The 25,202-nt window shown below is 34.4% G+C and overlaps 2 protein-coding genes across 8 annotated transcripts in view; one reads left to right on the forward strand and one right to left on the reverse strand.

Moving 5' to 3' along the window:
* LOC128983559 (WD repeat-containing protein 91) overlaps positions 1-6,147 on the forward strand; it is a 203,035-nt gene extending 196,888 nt beyond the window's left edge. For all 3 annotated transcript variants that reach the window (XM_054402876.1, XM_054402877.1, XM_054402875.1), the window contains exon 15: positions 1,521-6,147. In XM_054402876.1, coding sequence (XP_054258851.1) covers positions 1,521-1,667 — 147 coding nt within the window. In that variant the 3' untranslated portion in view covers positions 1,668-6,147. The remainder of the gene's footprint in view (positions 1-1,520) is intronic.
* A 1,033-nt stretch (positions 6,148-7,180) lies between these two features.
* LOC128983558 (UV-stimulated scaffold protein A-like) overlaps positions 7,181-25,202 on the reverse strand; it is a 157,174-nt gene continuing 139,152 nt past the window's right edge. For all 5 annotated transcript variants that reach the window (XM_054402873.1, XM_054402872.1, XM_054402874.1 and 2 more), the window contains one exon: positions 7,181-8,592. In XM_054402873.1, coding sequence (XP_054258848.1) covers positions 8,493-8,592 — 100 coding nt within the window. In that variant the 3' untranslated portion in view covers positions 7,181-8,492. The remainder of the gene's footprint in view (positions 8,593-25,202) is intronic.

The following is a 25,202-nucleotide window of genomic DNA, read 5'->3' on the forward strand; positions in this document are numbered from 1 at the left end:
ATTTTAAGGGCCGAAATTGCACGGTCGCAAAGCCACTCTGGATCTTTGAAATTTGTTGACAAGTCTGGGAATACTGTACATTTTCCCAGATTGAATATTTGGTTGTAGTTTACATAAGTATGAAAAACCAAAACTCTTTTGTGGTTTGGTCAATTTCAATTTTGCCATTCCCAATGTCCAAAGGCTGTTTAGTTTAGAGAATGTTTCTGCAACCGTTTCTTTCTTTGGGGGAAATGTACGCATGCTCGTTAAGAGTAACTTTTAAACGTAGTACCATAAGTAAGAGGCTTTTAGGCATGCGTGAACCTCGTTGGCAGGGATTCACAGTAAAAATAGGCCACTAAAGGTAGACCAACACCTTAAGTTTAGTCAACGATTGTTTAAATATAAAATAACGGCAATCGATCTTTGATCATGTAAACAACACTAAATTGTTGATTTAAAATTGAGTGAAAAAAACTAAATTGGTTAGCCTACTTAAATTGTCAGCACTTGACTTATGAAGTTTAAGTTTGGAAAATTACAAGGGCAGAAATAGATTTGATCATATCATTGTAACATATTATAGTGCACAAAAGCGAAAAATCCTTGTCACGAGCCATTTCGAAACTAATGTGGTTTCGTTTGTACAGTATGTTACAAATATTATCTGCTGTCGATGTTTACAAATAATTCTGAGTATCACTTAAACTTATGAGCAAAATCATAAAAGTGTGTCTTATTTTTCTTTAATTGCATACTTTACATTACAGAGTTCTTATTATTTCAGCGATCAAATTTCTATGGTTTGTAATAAAAATGTTTTTTTCATAAATTATAAAATACATCTAACATTCAAGTCTTTACTTGACATTTACGAGAATGTCTTTTATAATGTCGATTAGACCCAATTAACCACAACCGAGCAGGGCTATCGGTCCCCCGGTCGGTACCGTATTGTAATCAACGAGCACAATATGACATTTGAATTTGTTTTCGCTGATTGTAATGGTTTCAATTATCGAACACGTCTGTTATCGCAGGTGTAGGGCCTATACAGAATAGAAAGAAAAGGTTGTTTTCAAATTGCTAAAAGTTAAAACCAGTTACATTTTACCTCAATGCATTATGCAATCATTTCTAAAGAAATTAACTCAATAATTCCATTACGGATATGAGCCTACAGAATTATTAAAAACCACTACAGTATTATTCTACCATTAGCTTCTAAAAATTAGCAGGTATACTGATGAAAATTTATGGGAAAACAGTTTATAAATTTTTAACCATATCTTAATTATTTAAATAAGTAAAAAAAAAACGTTGCAAGGGCAACGGGTCACATCGAAATGATAACACAAATTATCTACTAACCCGCTGATTGTAAACAAATTTTTTTTTACATTTTTGGTTTTCGGTTATTGAGTTGAGTGAACGATAAACAATGTAATAGCTGATTACTTCCACCCAAGGTAAATTGTTTTTTGACCTAGCAGTGTTGTTAAAGTGAACACAGTTGAGTTTGTTGTCTATGTTATCAGGTAAATTTGGAGGGAGTACAGCCAGTACTGAAGCTGTCCTCAGCCCCCGTGGCAACATGTCACTGGGCCAATGCTAACCAGTGTGGGACTTGTGTTACGGCAGCACCTGATGGGCGTATCCGCATCTTTACACTCCTCACCCCATGATCTCCACATCAAGGATCTTCTACAGACACTTTAAATCATTTATGATAGGCCTATGATGACATTAAATACTGTATGTGATGGTCCACGTTCATAAGTGACTTCTAGTGCAAATTTATATTCATAATTTATGTGAGATAATTTTGTACACTTTTTCTGTAGATATTGAAGTGTTATCTTTAGTTTCAGTTATGGATTAACAATCACTCTCATTTTATTGGCAAAATTGAAACAAATTTAGAATACCAAAATATTTCCAAATTACCATAATCAAGGTATTGTCTGAGATATGTCAACACTTGGATTACTGCTGTTATACATATTATATTTTGAAAGGTGAATTTGTATATTATAGTGAATTTGTCCTATGAGAAAGACTATTTTGACATTGTTAACACTAACACTGTTAACAGTTTAACAAGGCTTTGTAGGGTAAAAAATCAAGATCTTAGCCACTTCAACTCCAGAAAGTGCTACAACTAGTGATGTTATTCTAAATGTAGTGATGTTACTGGTTAAATTCTTCCTTCCAAAATAACAACGTTTTGGTTAAATGTTTATTTTTTTAGACTAATTGTCGACGTACACAACATAGAATGTAAGTACAATCATAGATTGAATTTACCCCTTAAAATAGACTTGTCATCTTTATGGATCAGCCGAGGACAATTTTACAGAATGTTTCTGTCCCCTGTATGTATATAACCTTTACACCTACTAGTCTTATCTTGTCTCTTTATTATCTTTAACACTTTATTGAGTTTTGTCTAAAACTCAATGGTGTCTTGTAAACTATTGCTTATCCTGTGGTACTACAACCAAAGAGTAAAGTAGGTACATGAGATCACAGAACATTACTCTCACTTAAGAGAGAAACATTGTTGACATCAACACTGTCTAAGCTCACCGGACATAAAAAACAATATCAGATCTGACAATAACACACAGGTTGTTGTTTTGTTGATAAGTCTTTTGGCAGTATTCAAACGTATAGTACAGAATAATATTGCCAATTTAGTATTGTACACAAGCATAATTTTGGGTTTTTATAAATAATATTTAACCCTTACCGCGTTGTAGAGGAATATACTCGCCGAATTTCCCTTTGCTCAAAACGCAGAGAACTATGGACTACTATACTCGCATTTACAGAGTGCATTGGCTGGTCTTGGTAGTTCCCAGTTTTGCCGATAGAGTGCAGCAGCTATTGGGGAATATCTCTTGTGATGGAAAATCATAATAACAACGTTCCCCGCGTGATTGTTCAAAATGGCGGCACGCTACACTTGCCGGTCTCTGCTATGAGAGATGCAAGCGCTGTGGACGGACTAAACTCGCAAGTGTTAAGTTCACTCGCAGACTCTGCGGGGAACTTTGTTCTCCGCTGCGTTGGTTATTATATTGGTTTTATTGTTGTTGTATTATTATAATTATAAAAATAAATCAGCTTTGACTTATGGGAAAAATTCAATGGGTCAAGGCCATCCAACTTATCTAGTTATCTGTAGCGCTGTAATGGTTAAGCAACTAATTTCCTAAATTTAAATTTATTCCCTGTGAAATGTGAAAATTAGTGTTATTTAAGGCATGAAATTAATTGATCTATTATAAAGGTTGACCGATAAAAACCGTATGTTTTTAATCTATCTTCTATATAATTAATACGCCAACACAAAAATCGTCCGTTGAACTCCTCCGCCATTTCTCAACTGATTTTGACCATCCACGTCTCATTGGAAAGAGCGTGTCACGTAGATTTGCAAACTGACCTTAAGATTCTTTTTAAAAGTCCCTTGGGCTCTGCCCCAGTGGCTTTTAAAGTTCCCATGTTATCCTTATGAAGAACATATTTGTTTACATTATGAATGTCACCCCGATTGAGAGAGTCGATAATTATGTCTACATGGCCGCAATGGATGATCAGAATTTTGCCGCGATTGCAGAAGACAATGTTCATGTCCTCATGACTGCGAGAGATATTTAACATTTTACTGTGATGGCAGAAGACGATTATGATGTCTAAAAGGCCGTGGGATATGTTCATGCTTTTGCTGCAATCACAGAAGACAATAACGATGTTACAAAACCGCAGGAAATGATAAAAATTTAGGCCACGATCTTGTAATATGATGATAACGTTTCCTTGACCGAGGGAAAAGATTATGTTGATTCCATTACCACTGAGCGATATTCAGGATTTTGTCATGACCATGGAAGATTGTGGTGATGTTTTTGTCACACTGAGAAAGATATTCAGGATTTTGCAATGATCGCGGAAGACGATGATTATGCCTCTATGACAGCGGTAGATGATTACGAAATTACCTCGAGTTTGGCTTGTTCCAAAATTTCAGGATGGCACACCTCTAGTTATAATAAAGTTTTCTGTTGACATTTGTTGTAATATCTTCATTTATCTTTAATATAGTATTCATTCCATGTGTTTAGAAGGGTTTGAAACTTAAATTGGCTGGTTAAAAATTGTCATTACTGCATTAATTTTTTTTCTTTAGAATACTTGAAAAACAATCCATAACTCCAAAATTACATACTTGAGGGAAGTGCATAAAGGTAGGGGTTGGTGTAGTAATCCATACAGAAAATTTGGTAAAATTAAAAAAAATTGTATTGGTATCGAGAATTAATTTTTCAGTTACCGGTATGGAGAATCAAACTATTTTGGCATTGACAAATTTAATATATTGTTTAATGAGTTATTCATAAATTGCAGATAAGAGGAATTAGTTTTTAATTTTCTGTTTATAATATTTAATCACAGTAATATTCAAAAATTTCATACTTGTACCAGGCAATATAATTTTGTTCCTTTAACTGAAGTAGGCTAAGCTTTGTTCGATAACTAACATAGCGAACTGTGTTAGCGCTAAAACATAATTGCGGGAGTTGGCACGAAAACACGGTGGAAAGTTTGGTATAAAAAGTACGACCTGAACCACCTAAAAAGTTGGCCTGGTGGACACCCTGTAAACCTAGTTGGCTACACTTATCAGATGCTATTTACTTATAGAAAAAATGTCAGTCAGGTGGAGTCTACTTTTATTCTTGCAGCTTTCAATAATGTTCTTAAATTCCTCAAGATCCATCAAGGTTTGAGAATGAAAGTGTAGACGAGAGATTAGAGAACGCATAAAAGAAAATTCACACACGTTTAAATCTGATGACCTTGGGGCCACAGAAATCCCCTTCCTACAAACATAATACACGTTGTCCATTGAATCCTGAGCAGTGTGCACAATGAATCTTGTTGAAAATAAACATAGGTATTGTTAATCAAACGTTGCTGCCTCACCTATGAGTTGAAAAAATTGCATGAGCTGAGCATAAGTTTCAACATCTACTACGTCCTGACAGTTTTTTTTTTTTTTTTTTTCAGCAAAGCGTATTCTTTTTCAGATACATCCAGTTTTCCTTAAATTGCTAATTCACCTGTGGATTGTATTTTGGCTAGAAACTATATCGTGGAGTCTAAGATAAAAGGGAACTAAAAAACTCACTGTACTGCCTTGATAGACTCGCCATTTCGCACACACTTATTTATTATAGGCAAACATACAGTGTTTACCGTCCAATGCTCCATGGCTGATAAAATGGCATAAATTAAATCAATGAATGACACCCCTCCCCCCTCTCGACAATAATTGTGGAGCGTTTACGATCTATTTGAAAAAAGTTCGGTTCCTGTCGATCACCATGTATTAGAGCACATATTGGCATAAACAAACGTAAAGACGTCTCACAGTAAAGTTAAATCTTAAATAGGTTTTTTAGTTTATTGCATCAATGATTTACTAACTATTGTCCAATTTTTTTTTTTTTGACAACCGAGGTAGCATCTTGGGCTGATATGCTAGACCAAACATCTGCAACTGCACTGTCACTGCTCTCATCAGTTGCTTTGAATCAAAACACAGACAGCTAAAGCTGGAGGCAGCTAAAGCAATAAAGTTTTTTGTTGTTTTATTTTAGAAAAGCTATGGTTGATACCATACAATCCAAATATGAGAAGAATAACTTCCACCAAAGTATTTTTATTTGTTAATTGAATATTCGTTTAAGATATTCATTCGGGAAATTCAAAGGCACTTTAACCACTTCTTCTCAATTTCTGTATTGTAAAGACGAACTAGATAAACCGAAGATTTGTTTGTAAGAGGTCGTAGGAGGATCAAAATCTTTGGAATCCTAGAGGAATTACAAAATAAATGCCAGTAACTAATAACAATAAACGGTTATTGTTGTGATAATAATAGGTTTAAAAGTTGTAAGCTGTGAAATTAATGATTAGCTTAAAAAATTGATAAAAAACTTACTGGCCTAGCTCTTAGCCTTTATTGGCTTAAAAATCTGTAATGAAGCTGAAATAGATTACCGAGGTTTACCTGTATTTTTTTTAAATTTCTTAGTTTTATTTAGGTATTATTTACAATATGTGATACATAACATTCCTCAATAAATGTTTAAATCAGACATTTTATAAGGTTTTGCTTTTTTATAGGCCTATTATCCTGTCTTTTTTTACCCCACACTCCCATTGACTTTTGGATATTGAAGTAAACAACCCAACCTATATTATTGGTTATATATTATATACAACCCATATAATATACACCTCCAATACGTAACTAGTCTTAGCAAATTTCCCATATAGGGAATAAAGCAATGTGACATAACAGCTAAGGATTTAGCTATTATTACCCTAGGCATCATGGTAAGAATTAGCTGCAGGACCGATTAACTTTTTCTTTTTTTCTCCCCAGAAGACAAAAAACACCATCCGTTCAAATTCATATAATTATCATGTATCTATATAAATAAAATTAAATTTTTGTCTGTATATTTCTCAGAATTATATATTTTTGGTTATTTTATTTTCACGTTTTATACATTAAAGAAGCCGAAACAAGTCTTATCTCAATTTCTGTCCGTCTGTCACGGCCCAGAAGGCATTTTTCGTAGCCTTCTCCTGAAAAACGAGTGCCTATCAAGATTCAAATCATAGCAATGTATTCACGGGATTGGCGAGAGTGTCTTTAGTCATTAAAATATGGCTCACTACTTTCTATTTTAATACAAACACTTGCTGAAAATTTGCCACAACAATTCAATGGGTCACAGTCTCAGTCACTCTAACCCCTAATATCCGGCCTCGGAATTTCTGGTCCTTGGTTTGGGTCACCGGAAGACTGCCCCCCGGACAACTACCCCCCACCCCAAACAGGTTCCTACATCATGTTGATGTCAGAGATCGGGCAGGGGGGGGGGAAGTTTTCCAGTCACAGACACTCAAGTTTTGTTGTCAAACTGTTCTAAACTAACCTAACCTAACCAACCAAACTTGCTGTAACATTTTTAAATTCTGTTTAATATTCCCCACATGCCTTTTCTGGTATCCAACGGATCCAACGGTCAGGGGCTCGGTCCCACATAGGCCAAATATAAGGGGTTTTACTGTACCTGGAACTCTTGATGGTATTATTTCATGGGGATATTCTGGCAAAGTCAAATTTATTTATTTATCTTTTATATACATAAAGAGTGTAACAAAATAAAGTTAAATAATAAGAATCTTATGGTAAATTACATCACAATTCTCTTAAAGCTATTTAAAAATTAATTGAAATAATCTGTTTATCAACTTAATAGCATTAACTTGATGAAACCCAAAACAATACTTAAGAATTTTTACTTGCCATATTTAATTACATGCTATGAAGGATATACATATCTCTGAGCATCTAAAAGAATCAACTAGAGGCAAACAATTCTTATTTTGAATTTTGAATAACAAACTTTTTTAACAAATATTTTTTTACCAGATGCAAAGGTCATCATCAGACCCAATAGGCGAATGATTCTGAATTGGAGTGTCCAATCGAAATAGATCACCACTTACCATCTTTTATATGTATTTAATCTCTTGTGAGTAAACAGTATAAGTGTAAATATATTATTATTATTATAAGAGTTATTTGACATATTTTTTGTGCTTTCACATACTAAACTGTGTGCAATTTGGACATCTCCTCAACGGAACTACAAATGAAACCAAATGGTATGGCCATACTCTACCAGACCTTCGACTCAGAACTTCATGTGTAGTAATATTAGCTTAATCGTGTCTAAATTAAAACAAAAAAAAAGTCCATAATTCTTTTGTAAACCAAATTAAATTCATTATCCATCATATAACGTTCACTTTATTGAAAAAGCCTTCTTTAGGCATACACAACAAATGTAACATTCTAATGCCAGTAATAAAACTATTATTTTGATTAAATTGGGCAAATTAAAGTGATAAGAGTGATGATAAAAATAAAATACACTTTTCTCAAGTAGTCTGAGTCAAGTGAACATCAAGTTTTAAGAACAGTAAATTAACCTAACCTTTTTACACAACTCAAGCTTAACCATGTTCCCTTTATTGCGACTCTGGGATAAGTTAGACTTTAAATCAATTAATCGATAAACAGTGCTTTGCCCATTAAATAGGATTTTAAGAATTAGCTATTCACATTTAGTTATCGTACTATACTTTTAAATGTTCGAGTTGTAAGTAGGCTGTTATTACTTCATAATCAAGAGGCCTATGTTAACATCAAAATAATTAGTTGAAGAAATATTGTTTTATTAAATTGAGCAGTTATTATTATATTCCTGTTCATTAAGCGAAGGCAACACACCACAAGAAACACACTGATACTTAGATGGTGGTGATAGCACCGCTGCAAAACGTCTGCTACTTTCTGGACGGCCCTCGTAGTACAAATAATAAAGATCGTGTAACCGTAGAAAGTTTAAAACAATTCTCTATTTGTCATAAAAGTAATGAAACTGATCACCAAATTTATCTCTAAACTTCCGTCGATCCATTTTATCCATTGCCACTGCTACTTTCTTCATAACAGACCTGAAAATATAATTTTTATTTCCATAATAATGTACCAAAAAAAGTAATTCTAAATCAACAAAACCAACACCAAACTATCAAAATACTCATAGCTGTTGTTCACACAAGTACGGGTCTGAGTCTGCATCAGGACATTACATTGATTTGTAAATATTTAAAAAAAAAAGAATAGAAAAACTCCAAATGTGCTGCAGAGCTTTGAAATACCTGTAATTTTAAAATAATTCGGTGGCTCAACAAACATATCTAATACATATTTTGAAAGAACTTTTGGGATTATAACTGTCATCTTCAGTAAAGTAATGAAACCATAATTCAGGGCTATAGAGAAAAGCATAGCCACACTTACATGCCCCTTACATTCAAAGTCATTGCCTGATCCCACTTTTCTAGTCCAGTTGTGATGTTTCTAGGGTAGGCTACACCTTTTTGTGACTATCATTACGGTACTAATTTAACTTTAAAAGTAGGGATGTGTTCCAGTAATTTAAAAACTATATATACAGGATACTTAGAAAATACTTCAATTCAAATTTAACCTAGTAATAGTGATGTTGTGGCTAAGCAGTTAAGCAACCAGTGCTCTGTATGCCCAGGGTTACGATCATAAAAAAGTAAATAACAAAACAAGTTATTGAAATTGTTAAACTATTAAGACTTAATAGTTAAACTTAATAGTTTAACAATTTCAATAACTTGTAATCCCATAACTTTAACCCCCCCCCCTTCCCCTCTCCACACTTGGTTCACCACCTAGGAGTCAGGACTTTTGGTATGTTAACACGCTAAGCCCCCTGAACAAGTTTCTGAAGGAATCCCTTAGTTACCTGCTCACACGCTCTACACCTAATTTCTTGACTGGACTAATAGGAAACACACTTTAACACAAATGCAAATAGTGAACAACAACATGCAAACAAAGAAAATTAATGAAATAACAATACAACAATCAGCTGTTAAATTATCAACACATGTTTTTATGATTAGATATGATGTATACCAACAAACCCAATACTGCCATAAATCTTCAAAAAAATCAAACTTTCATAATTATTTGCAAATTTACATGGATGAAGCTTTCCATTGACATATTATTCAATAAAATCTATCAATTAGAACTGTAAATTTAATTCTGCAAAGTTAATTTACAAAAATATCTCTAATTCAGTATTTTCTAACAACTATAAATTTGGAGGTTGCTTAGCCCTCCAAATCAATACATCTTTCTATTTTATAATCACACCATATTTATTTTATTTATTTATTTATTTTATAGCACATCAGCAAATAACTTTTAAATGGCGAGGAAATCCACCAACGTGGAAAGTGATATTCAGAAAGAGAATAATACTTCATACAAATTAATACTATATTGTATTTCTTGAAAATACTCAATAAAGGTAGCTTAAAGTTGGCTACAAATAGAAGCTTAAAAATAGAAACTTGAATAAAGCAGTTTTTTATGTATCCTTTTTTTATTTTTTCACTACAAATGTTTAATAAAATCAAATTTTCATAATTATTTGCAAATCTACACGAATTAGGGTTCTCAACAACACATTAATTGACAAAATCGATCCAGTAAACTGTGGATTTAGTTAAACAATGTTTAAAAAAAACTCAGTATTTTCTTCCCACTATAAAGTCGGATATTGCTTAGCTATCTTACAAATAACTTCAAAGTAGATTGGAAAACAAAGTAAAGTGGACGGTGCGATATTCTCAAAGAGAATATAATCTCCTACAAATTAGTACTATGCATTTATTTAAAAATACAAAAAAGGCAGTCATAATATGTGCCTCCAAATAAAACTTGTGAAAAACACAGTATTCAATGTATTTTTTATGGAAAACATGTTTTATTTTTAATTTTCATCATAAATAATAACAAAAATAAACTTTAATAATTATTTGCAAATCTACATGAATTAAACCTTCCAACGACCCTGTTCAATCTCCTAACCAACTGTATTTAAAGTAACACATGATTGTGAGACTGCACTTTAGTTTACGTCCTACACTCATTCAAATGAATATATCGATTATTTCATTCGATATATCAAGTTTGGTTAGTTAGGTTAACCTAACCTAACTAACCGAATGAAATAATCGATATATCAAATATTTTTTATTCGAAAGAGTGTAGGACGTAAACTAAAGTGCAGCCGATTGTGATAATAATCATTTAGAATGTTTTTTTGGTCAACAAAAACAAAAACCGTAGAAAAATGTATGTTTACAGTTTTTACAAGCAAGTAATGTTATTCTTTTCAAGTTAAATACAGTTTTTATGTGTTTCAATGCATTTTCATACAAAACAACGTTGGACACACCGGCATTGTACATTTTGGTCCTTCACCCCACAATAAAACCACTACCTTAAGGTAAATTAAAAGTACTTACAAACTTTTCAATATTTATTCAGTTGTACATTCATTACAATCGATATGTTTACAAATGATACCTTGGATTGTAATCAATCCAAGACCCAGAAAATTGATTTCTCGCTCTCTATTAAACAATCAGAACACTCAGTAAAAATTCTTGGCTTCCACCTCGATAGTAAATTAAACTGGAAAACTCACGTCACAAATTTAAGCAAAATACTATCGAGAGTTTCATGTTTATTCTGGAAACTCAAGCCTTTTGTCGATATTGAATATCTCAAACTAGCCTATTTTGGGCTGTTTCAATCCCATATTCAATATGGAATACAACTTTGGGGCCATTCCTCCCTTGTCCATGAGCTTCTACTAATACAAAAAGAGGTCATTCGCACAATTTTAGGGGCTGACCCTGCGGAGCTCTGCAAACCACTTTTTATCAAACTAAACATTTGCACAATCATTAACTTATACATCTACAATGTACTTATATACACTAGAGCTAATCTCAATGAGTTTTCCACCAGGCAGAATTACCATTCCCACCATACACGAAGTAAAGAACAACTGGATATACCACATCACAGGCTAGCCATCACAGGTAATTCTTTCAAACTCAACTGTGTGAAATTTTATAATAAGCTGCCTGAGCCTCTTCAGGCAGACAGCCTTTCTCTTTCTCTTTTCAAATCCAAAATTCATAACTGGCTTGTAGCAAATCCGTTCTATTCAGTCAAGGACTTTTTGAAACATAAAATTACAAAGGAATCATTCACACTGTAAGTTAGGAATTCTCAATCTTTGTTAGCTATAGATATAACATACTTGTTGATGTTGATATTTTGTTTAATGTAATTTGACAATGCCTATTCCTGTATGCAACCTTGTCAACGGCAATAAACTTTCTTATTCTTATTAAAGTTTTATTGAACATTAACAAACCATGTAAAAGCAAGATCAGTTACAACAATTAGTGAAAGCTAGAGTTAATATTAAGGCTAAACTTACAAGATGTAAAAACTTTTTTGATTAAGTTTTAGGAAGTCAGCATGTAAAGGAATTACAACTTAAGACTACAAAAGGTAGAAGGAAGTTGGGTAGAATTTGAAATGTGCAATCTAAGATTGAAGACATTGATTCAGATTCAGAATCAAATCATGAAGCTGAAAAGGATGAGTTTGAGCAGCAATATATTGAGCTTTGAGCAGAAATAGCTAATTTTATTGAACAACAGACGTATCCACTACCACAAAATAACGAAGTTGGTGTTAATCACAATTCTAATTCAAATAACAGTACAAAGTCTTCAGACTCGTCCATTCTAGTTCGACTACCAACCATAAATCTACCAAGCTTTACTGGGAAATTTGATGAATGGATGCCCTTCTTTGATTCCTTTTCAGCATTAATTGACAAAAATGAAAGTTTAAACGATGTCCAAAAGTTGCATTACTTAAAAGCTGTACTCACAGGTGATGCAGCTAATGTAATAAAGAACTTAGAGCTATTAGCTTCTAACTACAACGTAGCATTAAGCTTGCTTAAGGATCAGTTCCAAAACATCAGGCTTATTGTACAGAAACATGTAAGATCACTCTTTGAGATTTCTCTCGTACAAAGGGACAACCCAAAAAGCATAAGGCACCTACTAAATAGCACAATTGACTATACAGAGAATAGACTTCCCATGTAATGTAAAAATGTGAAGCCAAAAAAAGTGGTGCGATCTGTTGAGATGGTCACCAACTAGTGACAATATTCTGTATTAAGTGATAAATCAATCAGCTGTTTGCTATGATACTGCATTGGTTTTAATTAATATTCAACCCAATACCAGGGACATATTTCCGAATGGCAAAATTTTGAAGGATTGACATAGAGACCTCTACTTTGCGCCATTCTTTTTCTTTTTTTATGCCCTTCCATTTGATATGTCAAAAGGGGTACCTTGCAGTTTATAAATCAGTTTCAGTTAAAGGAAGGAGAAGAAAGGGGGTGAATAATTGACAAGGAGCAGCATGGTTTCAGAAAAGGAAAAGGTCAATCTGCTTTGAATGCAGCAGTTGTGTAAAAACTTCAATTGATTAGGGGAAAAGTTTGTAAGAATAGGAGTAACTCTTAGTTGCTCACACTATCTCCGCGTTCCGCCATCTCCGAACCCAAATCTGTCCCGCCATCTCCGAATTCTTGAGTGGCCCTTATAATCCCTTATAATCCTTATAACTGCCTGCGTTGTTAGCTGTCATTGCATCCACGGCTGCAAAGCCCCGTGGATGGAAGATTTAATGAAAATTTAACCCGTGGGTTAGGTTAGGTCAGGTTAGGTTAGGTTAGATTAGGTTAGGTTAAGTTAAGTTAGGTTAGGTTAGGTTTGGACGGAGAGACTTAACGCAGAAAGTAACCGAGGATTATAGGGGTCGCTCTGAAATTCGGAGGTAGCGGTACACGGAGGTGGCGGGACGCGGAGATAGCGGGAGGTAACCACTCACACAAGGATAGGGGAATAGGAGGGTAATAATTAGTCACAAGTGGCATTTCCTTTATCTTTTTAAAGAAAGAAGGTTTTTAAAGAAAGAGCCGGGCTATGGTTTGGTAAAGTTTATTTCGATTGTATAATTAATATGAATAAAGGGAACTTACGTTTAATTTACAACTAGTTTTGGATTTTATTAGGCTCTTTAAGTTTTGTGGAATTTTATATAATGGAAATGTTAAATAGTAAAACATTTTAACTTTAATATTAAACCTAAAATAGTTAGCAGTAATCGATTCTGCTCATCAACACAAGAAAATTAATATTAAACAAGAAGTAGTCGTTATAAAAACTATAAATAATAGAGGGAATACCAAGAAATAAAAATGAATAAACTATATTGTCTTATTTACATGTTTATAGACAAGATTATAATACAAAAATATTTACAGTTGCTAAAGTCAACCAATTACTTGTTAATTGTGTACACCGTATGCACAAAATTTTAGATTATAAATATTAAATAAGGAAAGATACAAAAGTGTATGAAAATAAACGGTATCAGCAATCTGAGACATGCTTCTTCCCATAATCTTGTTAACAACCTTTATCATGGGTAAGCGGTGGGATCAACTATGATATTTTATAGGGGGAAAAAATCACAAAAGTTGCAATAGCTTTTGAACAGTAATTGTTAGAGAAATGGGGGGTTGCACTACTTTATTTAGAATTATAAGGACCATAACAAATTAATTTTAATCAAATCGGGCTTTTTTCCTTCAATCCGATTTTTTGTTATTATATGGGTTTGTACGGCAAAGAAGCCGTATGATGCAATACTGATAACTAGTTTAGTCGTTATCGGCTGTTTTGCTTTACGATTAGATTCGTCTGGAACGAACAGACATAAAGCAGAAAAGAACTACCATGGTCAAATGAAAGTCAACTCGTGCTTGTCTCGCTCCTGATACTAGGGGCGCTGCCCGCTGCATAATAGTTTTTTTTTACAGTACCGGTACTGTTTCAAAGTAGAAAAATCTAGCCTACTACTGTGATGTTACGTAAACAATAGATTTAATGTTTCGCGAAAAAAGTCAGAATAGAAAGGCCCCCTTCACACTGGGCCACCATGGTGGTGACACCGGTGGCGACACCATGGAGGCTACGTTACATTAGCATTGATTTAAATGGGACATCTTCACACTGAGATTTGGTGGCGCGTCTGGCCGCGCGACCAGAAATGGGGTTGCGATTTTCAGAGACACCAGTCTGGCGCCACCACGTCGTACCATGGTTTCTTATCGGACTGTTCACATTGGAGCGACTGGCAGCGCCAACAGTCACTACCAGTGGGCATTACTCAGTATACTAGTTTACTAATATTTTGAAGTTGTTAAGGTAATAAATATGGGGAAACAATTTTATTGATATGACAAAATGTGTAGGTACTCTATTCCATTTACCTTTTTTTGTCATTGCAATGTATACTTTGAGTCAAGGCATTACAGTGTTATTAATAAATGGTATATTAAATATATTTTTATTTAATTTTCCACAACGTTAGTAGCAGTTTCTCTTCTGGAGATATTTAATCTTTCAGATGTCCCAGAAGCTCATCAAAACTTAAAACACTCATTCTTAAGTAAGTAGTAATTGTGAAACGTGTCAGGGTTATTTCTAAGGTCTTGGTAGTGAATGAAAAAAGTCTCTCTGGTACTTATATCTCATAAAAACGGATGCACAAAAAAATAAGTTTTTTTCTTATGTTTTCACAATTTCAAAAAAATATATACGCTAAGCACCTGCCTCTTCGACGTCCAACTGTGAGCTTTGTGGCTGCAGCTGCACTGGTGGCTGAGCTGGTGGTTCATGCGCATTTTGTTTGACTGGCTACCAGTGTCACCACCGGTGTCGCCACCATGGTGGCCCAGTGTGAAGAGGCCCAAACAATAGAAAGGCAACACAATAGAAGGGTGGGAGGGGTTGGGCAATGACCTCGAAAGGAGCCGGGTAGTGAGTCAAGTAGGACCGGAGGGAGAAGGGGTGGGTAAGACCTTGAAGCTATATATAGACTTGCATTACTTCCCTAAACCTAAAGGACTGGCCTGCGAGTGGTATACAATCACAGGACAAGATACGTTGTTTTTTGGGTATTCATTGCCCGGTTTGACTTTGGATTGTCTTACTGTGTAGAAACTTTGAATAATAAAAAATAAAGTTAGAACTAACCACGATTATTTAGCATTGATTGTGTACATATTAAATGATTAAACTATAGGGACCATGGATATATACAAACTTTTGTCGTGGTTTAAATTTCAACTTCAAAATACAATATTGCACAATCATGATATTTTAGGTCATTGACCTTTATTATGCATCCGGTATTGCTGTTTCAGAAGAGAAGCACGTTGATAAATTATAAATTGATATTCCCGTAGTTAAAAACAATTATTTTATAAACCTATAAAACAAAATCATAAAATCTTACATAAAGATAACAATAACGGAAATTGTAAAAAGGGTATAAAGATAACAACGTCGTTATTCTTTCTCTTTGTTCTTCTATTTCTTGGGTTTCCTTCATCACGCATTCAACAAGTTGCCATGGTTACTAATCACCCATGTCGTTATCAGCTATTGTGACATAGCGCACAGCAGGGGGGTAAAACTTGACGAAAATCGGTTAATTTTTACCTATTATTTAATTACCAATGAATGTACTACTTTATTGGTATTTGGTACTGTATTAATAATCGGTCAAAATGGCCGATTTTTGTCAAATTTTACACCAAATTTATTGAAATTTCAAGGCGAATATTAATAAAACAATTCTTACCAAATATTTGTATTCATTTAAAAGATTGATTCGTAGTATTGGGTTCCCCACTGAGTGCAGCCGGCTGCGTCTCGAAAGCCACGAATGTTTATGGCTATAAGCTGGGGGACGAAAGCCACGACAATTAGTGAAGGGTCGAAAAGGTTTTAATCCTGGGGCCGTAAGCCACGACTGCTATCAGGTCAGGGTGGCAGCTCACAGGGAGAACGGGAAATTTAAGCTCCCTGTTATTTGTGCGTCGCAAGCAAATTCGTGGGTCCGATCTGAATCCACCGTGCTATAAAGGTTAGAAATAGACCTTTGAACTCTACTGCTGTTTTAGCGAATTTCCCTATAGGGAAGTAGCTATTACCGTAGGTGGCACGGTAAGACCTAGACCCGGGACCGATTTACTTTTTCATTTTGATGTCCCCAGAGGCCAAAAACACCATTCGTTCAAATTTGTATATATATATATATATAGACTTATATATCTATATATATAAAAGGCAAAGCCCTCACTGACTGACTGACTCACTCACTCACTCACTCACTCATCACTAATTCTCCCACTTCCCATTTACCTAGGAGGCTGAAATTTGGTACACTGATTCTTTAGGCATTAAATAGGAAAACTAAGTTGTTTTTATCCTGATCAGACTCTCGGGCTCCGCCCCAGTGGCTCTGGAGTTTCCCATGTTAACCTTATGAGTACTCATATTTAAATGGAATTATTGAATCTTAACAGCTGTTTCAATTAAACAAGTTGGTTCTGTTCTATGATGTGCAATAGCATTAAAGTTACACTGATTACCAACAGGGTGCAGCACTATTATTTTTTTTAATTTATGACGACAGCTAATTTTTTACCAAAAGGTGAGTGAGCGTAGCGAACGAACTTCAACCTGGAGGCGAGTTAGCGTAGCGAACGAGCTAACCTGAAGGCAAGTGAGAGCAGCGAACGAGCTCCAACCTATAGGTGAGTGAGCGTAGCGAACAAACTTTAACCAGGACGTGATTGAGCCATGCGAACGAGCTCATCTTGAAAATTGAGAAGTTAAACGGGGCAAAGCCCTTGAGTACAGCTAGTATATATATATATATATATACGTCCGTGAACGCTGAGTACAGCTAGTATATATATATACGTCCGTGAACGCGATAACTTGAGTAATTTTTGTCCGATTTTGATGAAATTTGGTTTAAAGGTGTAAAGCGGGATAAACTTGAATGAGTTCGCGAACCAGCATGATCGGACCATGGGAACAGGGCTTTACGGGGGGTTTTATGGGGTAAAAATTGGTTTTTCTCACTTTTGACCCTCAAAACACAAAATTTCCCAATTTATCTTTAGACCTTTTTAAAGAGCTTAAAAAAACAATTAATTTGGTATATAAAAGTATTTTTGTTCGGTTAATAGTAGTTGGAGAAAATTAAAAAAATTGTAAATTTAAAATTCCCATGTCATTCTTATGGAGAATATTGTTAAATGTTGTAGTTTGCTTGTTTATGGATATATTTTGTATTTTGATCAAATTTATTTATTTTGTACTAAGCTATCAATATTTTACAAAAAAACACACTTTATTAGTTTCCTTGTAGCAGCAAACCTAGGTACTCGTTAAACCTAATGTAATTAAAATATATTTAATTGAAAATCAATTAAGACAAATGGAAATTCGCTTAGTCGGCAGGTTTGCTGCGGCGGGGGTATTTTTATATTTTTCTGTCTGGTTATCGTTAGTGTACTGTAGTTGTTTACTCATACAAATGCAATAATTAATTTCAAGCAAATAATAACTCGGGATAAGCTATTATCGTAGGTAGAACACGGTAAAACCTAAACCCTAAACAGTTTAACTTTTTCGATTTTATGTTCTCAGAGGCCAAATTTGTATTAAATCTACTCATTTATTCAACAAAATTGGTTTAATGTGTGACGGACGATTACTGAAGGGAACTAAGGAAGAATTAACCACCAGGATCATCGGACTGATCACTTTGAAAATATCTTGAAACCATGTTTGTTGCTAGAATACTATTCCAGATGTATAACTTAGGAAACGTGTAAAACATTTAAACATAATTTTTAAATAGTAGGCTACAGTTAGTTCCACCATAACTGTATTGAAAAGTGATATACAAATATAAGTTACATAAACACCGTGCATGATGTTTTATTATGGTACTTTTAACCCCCAGAGCCCTAAACAGTTGCAGGCTCTCCTCTAATTCCAGTAAAAGGTGTTATTAAAACTTGATGTCATGCATATAAATTTCTCTACAAAAAGATTAACAATTTTGTAATTCACTTTAAAAGCGTATACTTGACGTAATACGCCAAAAACACGAACTCCCATTATACAGCAATTGCATGATTTTACTTTCTCCCCCTATACCATAGTATATGGAGAAAGTATTGTTTTCGTCAAAATTTTCGAGTTTGAGTTTTGAGTGGATATATTCGTTTTGGGTCCCCCTGGACCCAAAAAAGTGGTTTTTGAAGTGATGTCTGTGTGTGTGTGTGTGTGTCTGTGTGTGTGTCTGTGTGTCTGTGTGTCTGGATGTGTACAGAGCTAGGGACTACACCTGTTGTCCGATTTCAATGAAATTTGGTATGTAGGTTCTAATCCGTGGTATCTCCAGGCGTTTTTTTCATTTTTTTGAAATTTTGATTTTTTATGGGAATTTTCCCATAAAAACCCATAAAAAACTGGAAAAATAGGATTTTCTCAAAAATGGCCCGAACGATTTTGATAAAAATTCAGTATGTTGTAGCCCTTTAAATTCTGAACAAAATGGTACGAATCCCATTTCTGTAAAAATTACGGTTCAATAGTTATGGTAAATTATGTTATTTTCCCATAAAACCCCCATAAAATAACAAAAAATAGGATTTAAGACAAAAATCCGGTTTTGATTTAACAGAGTATGTTATGATCCTTACAATTTTGATAGTTTTTGTCATTTTTTAGATAATTTTATTTTTAATGGGGATTTTCCCATAAAACCCCATAAAAAACTGGAAAAATAGAATTTTCTCAAAAATGGCCCGAACGATTTTGATAAAAATTTAGTATGTTATAGTCCTTTAAATTCTGAAGAAAATTGTACAAATCCCATTTCCGTATATTTACTCTCACCGCTTACATATGATAAAGGTTGTTGACAAACTTATGGGAGAAAGTATGTGTCAGAATGCTGATACCGTTTATTTACATTTTTAGTAGGCTATAAGTAGGAATGAACGGGATTGCACTTATCAACAACTTCTAATCTTTTTTCTTGAGCACCCAGTCTAAATAATCTTAAAGTAATTGGAGAAGGCAGGTGCCATGCATTAAAATAATATCTAAAATTCATAACTACCGCGACATCTAGGGTACGCAGAATCCTAATGACTAATTCCAAACTACCAGAAATCAGCTGTGAGCCCTATTATGTTCTGTAATAATATCACACGCCCGGATGGTGCTGGGTCTTAAAAAAAGTACAGTAATGTATAAGACTTTGACCCAAACAATATTAACCTCAATTGCCAAATCGTCTATGCTGATATATTAGAACGGTTGGTAATAAATTTACGATGCTTAACTTGATAACTGATAAAATATTATCTGCTTTTATATTAATTTAGCAATAGTCAATGTGGACATTTCAATACAAATAGGCCATAAGTGATACCTAGTAGGCTATATAGCTACGACATTATTTTCTGTATGACGTGAGAATCACCTCGGAACAATTATCGACGGAGATTTTAATGCTACCTAATTATATGCATATGAATGAATGTGTGGGTTTATATTAACTCAGGTAAGTTTATTATCAAACCCAGCATGTCTATAAATGAAAAAGAACTGTTCTTCAATACAGTATTATAAAAAGGAAGTTAAAAAGATATTTTCTTTGTGTCTAAATTATATCAAAATTGGCCATGGGAGTTTTATATGTGTACAAATCTACACAATCACATTATCTGTACAGTTTGGTTTCGTGGTGGCCCAAAAGTGATTTTTCTACCAAAAAGTCAAACTCAAAAGTTAAAACGAAAAGAATAGCAAAAAAGAAGAAATGCAAATTTTTAAATGTTACGTGTTGGGAAATGTTAATAACTACACGTAATAATAAAGAACCATGTAATCATTTTTTACAATTTTAATTTGACTTAATAATGGAATGAAAACAATAAATATGTGACATACTTAACTGATTACTTAACTGATACTTAACAGATTACAAATAACTCTATCCTTGCGAAACTCTAAATGCGCAAAACCAACATAGCAACAAAAGCTCAGCTTATAGACACTCTTATTCTAATTCTAGTTTTTTATCACAATCAAAAATTCAATATAGCTACTCAGACCTTTGCTAGTATGGTAAACAGATTAAAAATGCTTGTTAAGAACAAGAGAACGCATAACGAGTACCAAAGCCAAACGTTTAATTAACACAAGTTTTAAGTTTTATACGTGTATTAAATAATGTTAAAAAAGTAGTTAAGGCTAATAATTTGCCCACCACCCCCCCCCCTTGTAAAAAACAAACAAATAACTTGAGATGAACAAATTCGTCCCCATTTTAGGACAGTTGATGTATGCCTAGCAAAAAACAGTTTATATTGATTTCACATAAAATTGATATGCTTTAGCCTATCTACTGAAATTATGTCAGGCATCTGTACCTCATCATATAATATAACAGTTATGTCAAATAAAAGTAGTTTACCATCAGGGCTAATAATTATTAAGATAAATAATTATAAAGATAAATAATTATAAAGATAAATAATTATAAGATTTTACTCTGGGTGAATAATTTTGCTTTACAGCCGCCACGTCTTTTTCTCTCGCAAAACCACTTCTTTCTTCTACACACTAACACCGATTGCAAATTGAATTTAAAGTTATTAAATATCAAGGACTCTTTGCCCTTATTACTAAAAACCAACTCCGCACAATCTTCCATGGTCTTCACGCCTTGAATGTTTAGGCAAAACTGATGCGAAATCCTAAATATGCCGAAATGTAAGGGTGACGCAGCATTCTAATGACTTAATTCCAAGATACTTCCCTCCATGCCGGAAATCGGGTGTCAACAACCCTACGCTATTATGTTACCTACCCCCGTAAAAATATTACACACACTGGTATATAGTACTGGTTCTTTAACGTAAAAGTAATGCATACATTTATAGTTCAACCTAAACTATGTTAACCACATTCATCACATCGTGTATGCAGATGCATAAGAACGGCTGATACTGAATTTGCCTTCTTCACTAACAATGTAATTTTCCAAAACTTAACTTTATTTCTGATCAGAATTTTAACAAATCTGCTTTTATATTTAGAAATGATTAGTGTGGTGCACATTTGTATAATACTATGCTATAGAGATACATAGTAAGCAATGTAGCAACATAATTGTTGTGTAGGATGTGACAATCAACCACGCAAAAATATTGACGAAGTTTTTTAGTTACCTAATACTTATGAATAAATGTAATTGTGTTGATTTTTAAAATTAAATATCAATAATATTCACAGTTATTGTTTAACAAAAAATAGTGATAGAAGATATACCACATCACTTATTGCATTCAACATTACAACATGCAAAACTAAACATGTATTGGACTTCCGTGCCGACGTAAAACCTTGTATAACTTAAGTTTTAAGTTTAACTTTTATCGTTAAATAATCATATTATCTTTCATAATACTCAATACAATAAGGGGTTTTCGTCATAATAAAGCAAAACATTCATATTTATACCTCATGCGTTGCGGGTCCAAAGTAACATTTTTATTCCATAGGGAGTAAAAAGTTGTTGCAAACAGTTGTAAATTAATCAGGCAAGGGTTTAGCCTAATGTTGCATTGTTGACAGTAGCTGGAAATATCGATGGTATAATGTATTGTAAACACAATCTTAATAGAAGAAATGATTTACTCACTTTCTAAATAGCAACTTATTTACAATAAGTTATTAGAATATATGTGGAATATTATATGGAATATGTTATTAGGGTTTAATTTGTCTGCTCCTTCAATATTTTTAGCTCTTAACTGTATTTGAAAATTCATTTAGACATCAGCAAACAGCTTTAGCAAAGTATTTGCGTCCATCCCTGTATATCATAATTGTCATGTTCATGTAAGAGATTCCCGTTTCTCCCTCGCCCCTCCCAACTACCTGGCCCGCCGTCGTGGCTTTCGTCCCCAGGATTATAACTACTCAAACCCTCGCTAATTGCCGTGGCTTACGTCCCCCCAGCTTATAGAGATAAACATTCGTGGCTTTCGGTCTGCGCCCGTGCAGCCGAGCGGCACTAATGAGGGTCGGACCTTCTTGGGGGTGAACAATAGACGGCTTATCAGACCCTCCCCTCGGCCGTAGAACGATTGGCACACATTTTTAGCAGATTTGGAATAGCACGACTGGCACAATCATTAGAGGGGATTAAGAAGAGTCAACCTGTAAGGTTCGGAAAGGCACGATTGGCACAACAGACCGGTAAGGAAATAGTAGGCAGGTAGCCAGAATGCGGAAAAATGGAAATTGTTCTGTCCCCACTGTAGTGTCCCTGAAGTCCCTGCTGTAGTGGTTATTAGAGTAAGTAATTACTTCATCCATGGCCAGGGCCGGATTTAGCATTTTGGCGCCCCTAGGCCCAAATAATTTTTCCGCCCCCTGTTCTGGTCACAGTTTCTTTCCTACAAACCTTTATTAAAAACTATATCATGCCTAAAGGCCTATGTTAATTGCTTGAACACCACTCCTCGTCGGAATTTTATCATTGCAAGTTTTTTTTAAGAATTATCTTGTTTAGCCTCAACAAAATGCCGTCTTAAACACTTTTGGCAATTTTATGCTTTTAGCAAATGCTCGCTCACGCTTGTGGGACTGAAACAAAACAATCCAACCCACAGAGCATTTCTGCAAAAAAAGCATGTCCACTAATTCCAATTTCAGGCCCCAAAACATGAACTCCATAACAGTACGTGATACCATAGATTAAACATAGGCCTTTAGTAGATTTGTCATCCTTAGGGATTAGCTGAAAACAATTCTTTTTATTTAAGTTATATGTTATTTAAACCTAGTTTGTCCAAAATAAAACGATCTAATCATAAACAATAGGTCGTCCCCTGGTTATATTACAAGAAACTAAACCCCTCACAACGACAACATAGAATAATAGAAACAAAATTACGTCAAAACTAACTTCCAGTGTGACCAACATATATAAACTAGACATGAAAAACTATATTTAGGATTGACAATATGATAACAAGTCGACTTGAGTTTATGGTTAATCTATGGTGGTACTGCATTCTGATTATATTTGCAAAGCAATAGTCCGGCCAACCATAATTATTCTCAGGTCTGAGCTGAGAAGGAAATTACATCAAATGGTGCTTTGGAGGGGATTTAATTTTTCTAAAACCTGTTGCAAACTCAGATATTTTTTTCGTTTTTCAATTTTAAAGATAAACTTGTCGTATTTTTAATATTCAAAACGTATTATATATTTTAACTCGACCCTGCAGTGCAGGTTGCTGTAAACTGATCAAAAGATTAGTTAATACATTTTCTTTTTGTTAATTAAGGGTGGTAACGGTGTCTAACACGCATACGCCCCCAATCACTCAGATCAGTGGCGCCGAGCCAGCAAATAGTGGCAGTGCAAAGAATACAGTGGCAACTGGCAATACGATGCGGGATGCGTACCGCTCGGGCGCTCGACAACATCCCTACAGCCTACTCCCGTATAACCAATGTTCGTTATCAATGTTGTAAAAAAATTGATGTACAGAATAATGTTGAAAAACTGTTTATATTTTCTAACGGTTATTTCTTTTAATTAATTTAAAAATTATAATGCTTTATTGGCAAGAGTTTTTTTTTTATCAACTCACAAAATATGTTAAGCTATGGCTATTTATTTTACTTTTAGACATTTAAAAAATATTTTTCCTCTCGGCCGTGCGCCCTCTGGGAGCTTGCGCCCATAGGCCCGGGCCTACCGGGCCTATTGGGAAATCCGGCCCTGTCCATGGCGTAAGTTTGCGCGACAAATCTGCTGCTACGGGCACTTCCCTAGCTGGACCCAAATAAAACTACACTACACTAACCTAACCTAACCTAACCTAAACTAACCTAACTTAACCTTTGAAAATACGGGATATTACCGGCAAATGACTGTCGTAGCAGAGTTGACGGGGAATTTTAAACTTCCCGTTTTCCCTCGTTCGATGGCGTCTACCTGGTCGAGCGGTTGTGCCAATCGTGCCTTTTCCAATCAGGCGAGTTGACCCTACTTATTCCGCTCAAATGATTGTGCCAATACTGCCATGGACAGAAGATCCAAAAATGTGTGCCAATCGTCCCATTCCCCTCCCCTCCCCCGTGGTCTGGAGAAAGCTTGTAAACAAACTATTGCACAAGCTTGACTTGACATTGGGCTGCTTCAACTATAATTTTGTCAAACGGACTGTGATGTTTCAAAATCAAAAACAATAATTTGGGACCATACTGCTTAACAATAATGGACTGCAATTATTGTTGAACATACAATCCATTTTTAACAAACTAAGATTATACGATTCAATTACAATTATAAAAATTATCTTGGTATTTTACTTGGGGTAATGAAGTTATGTAGGCTAGTGTAATTCTCGGTTCATCAAGGTTCTACTGAATTATGTTTGGCAGTGAATAAGTGTAGAATGCAATTTATAAATTCAGGGATACACACCTTTTACACAGTTATAAAGTCTAATTTAATTGCCCATCATCAAATCGTGAGCTAGAGCATCTTAGTGCATTAGTGATGTTTTCTAAACTTGGCAAACCCGCAAAATGCCACTTAAGGCCAATAATCCGTTCCAAAAACGTAAGGAAATACAATGTGAAAATAAACTTGA

This window comes from Macrosteles quadrilineatus, unplaced genomic scaffold (genome assembly GCF_028750875.1).
Source record: "Macrosteles quadrilineatus isolate MER2022 unplaced genomic scaffold, UCM_ALF_1.0 Scaffold_1__1_contigs__length_201487025, whole genome shotgun sequence".
Classification (NCBI taxonomy): Eukaryota; Metazoa; Arthropoda; class Insecta; order Hemiptera; family Cicadellidae; genus Macrosteles; species Macrosteles quadrilineatus.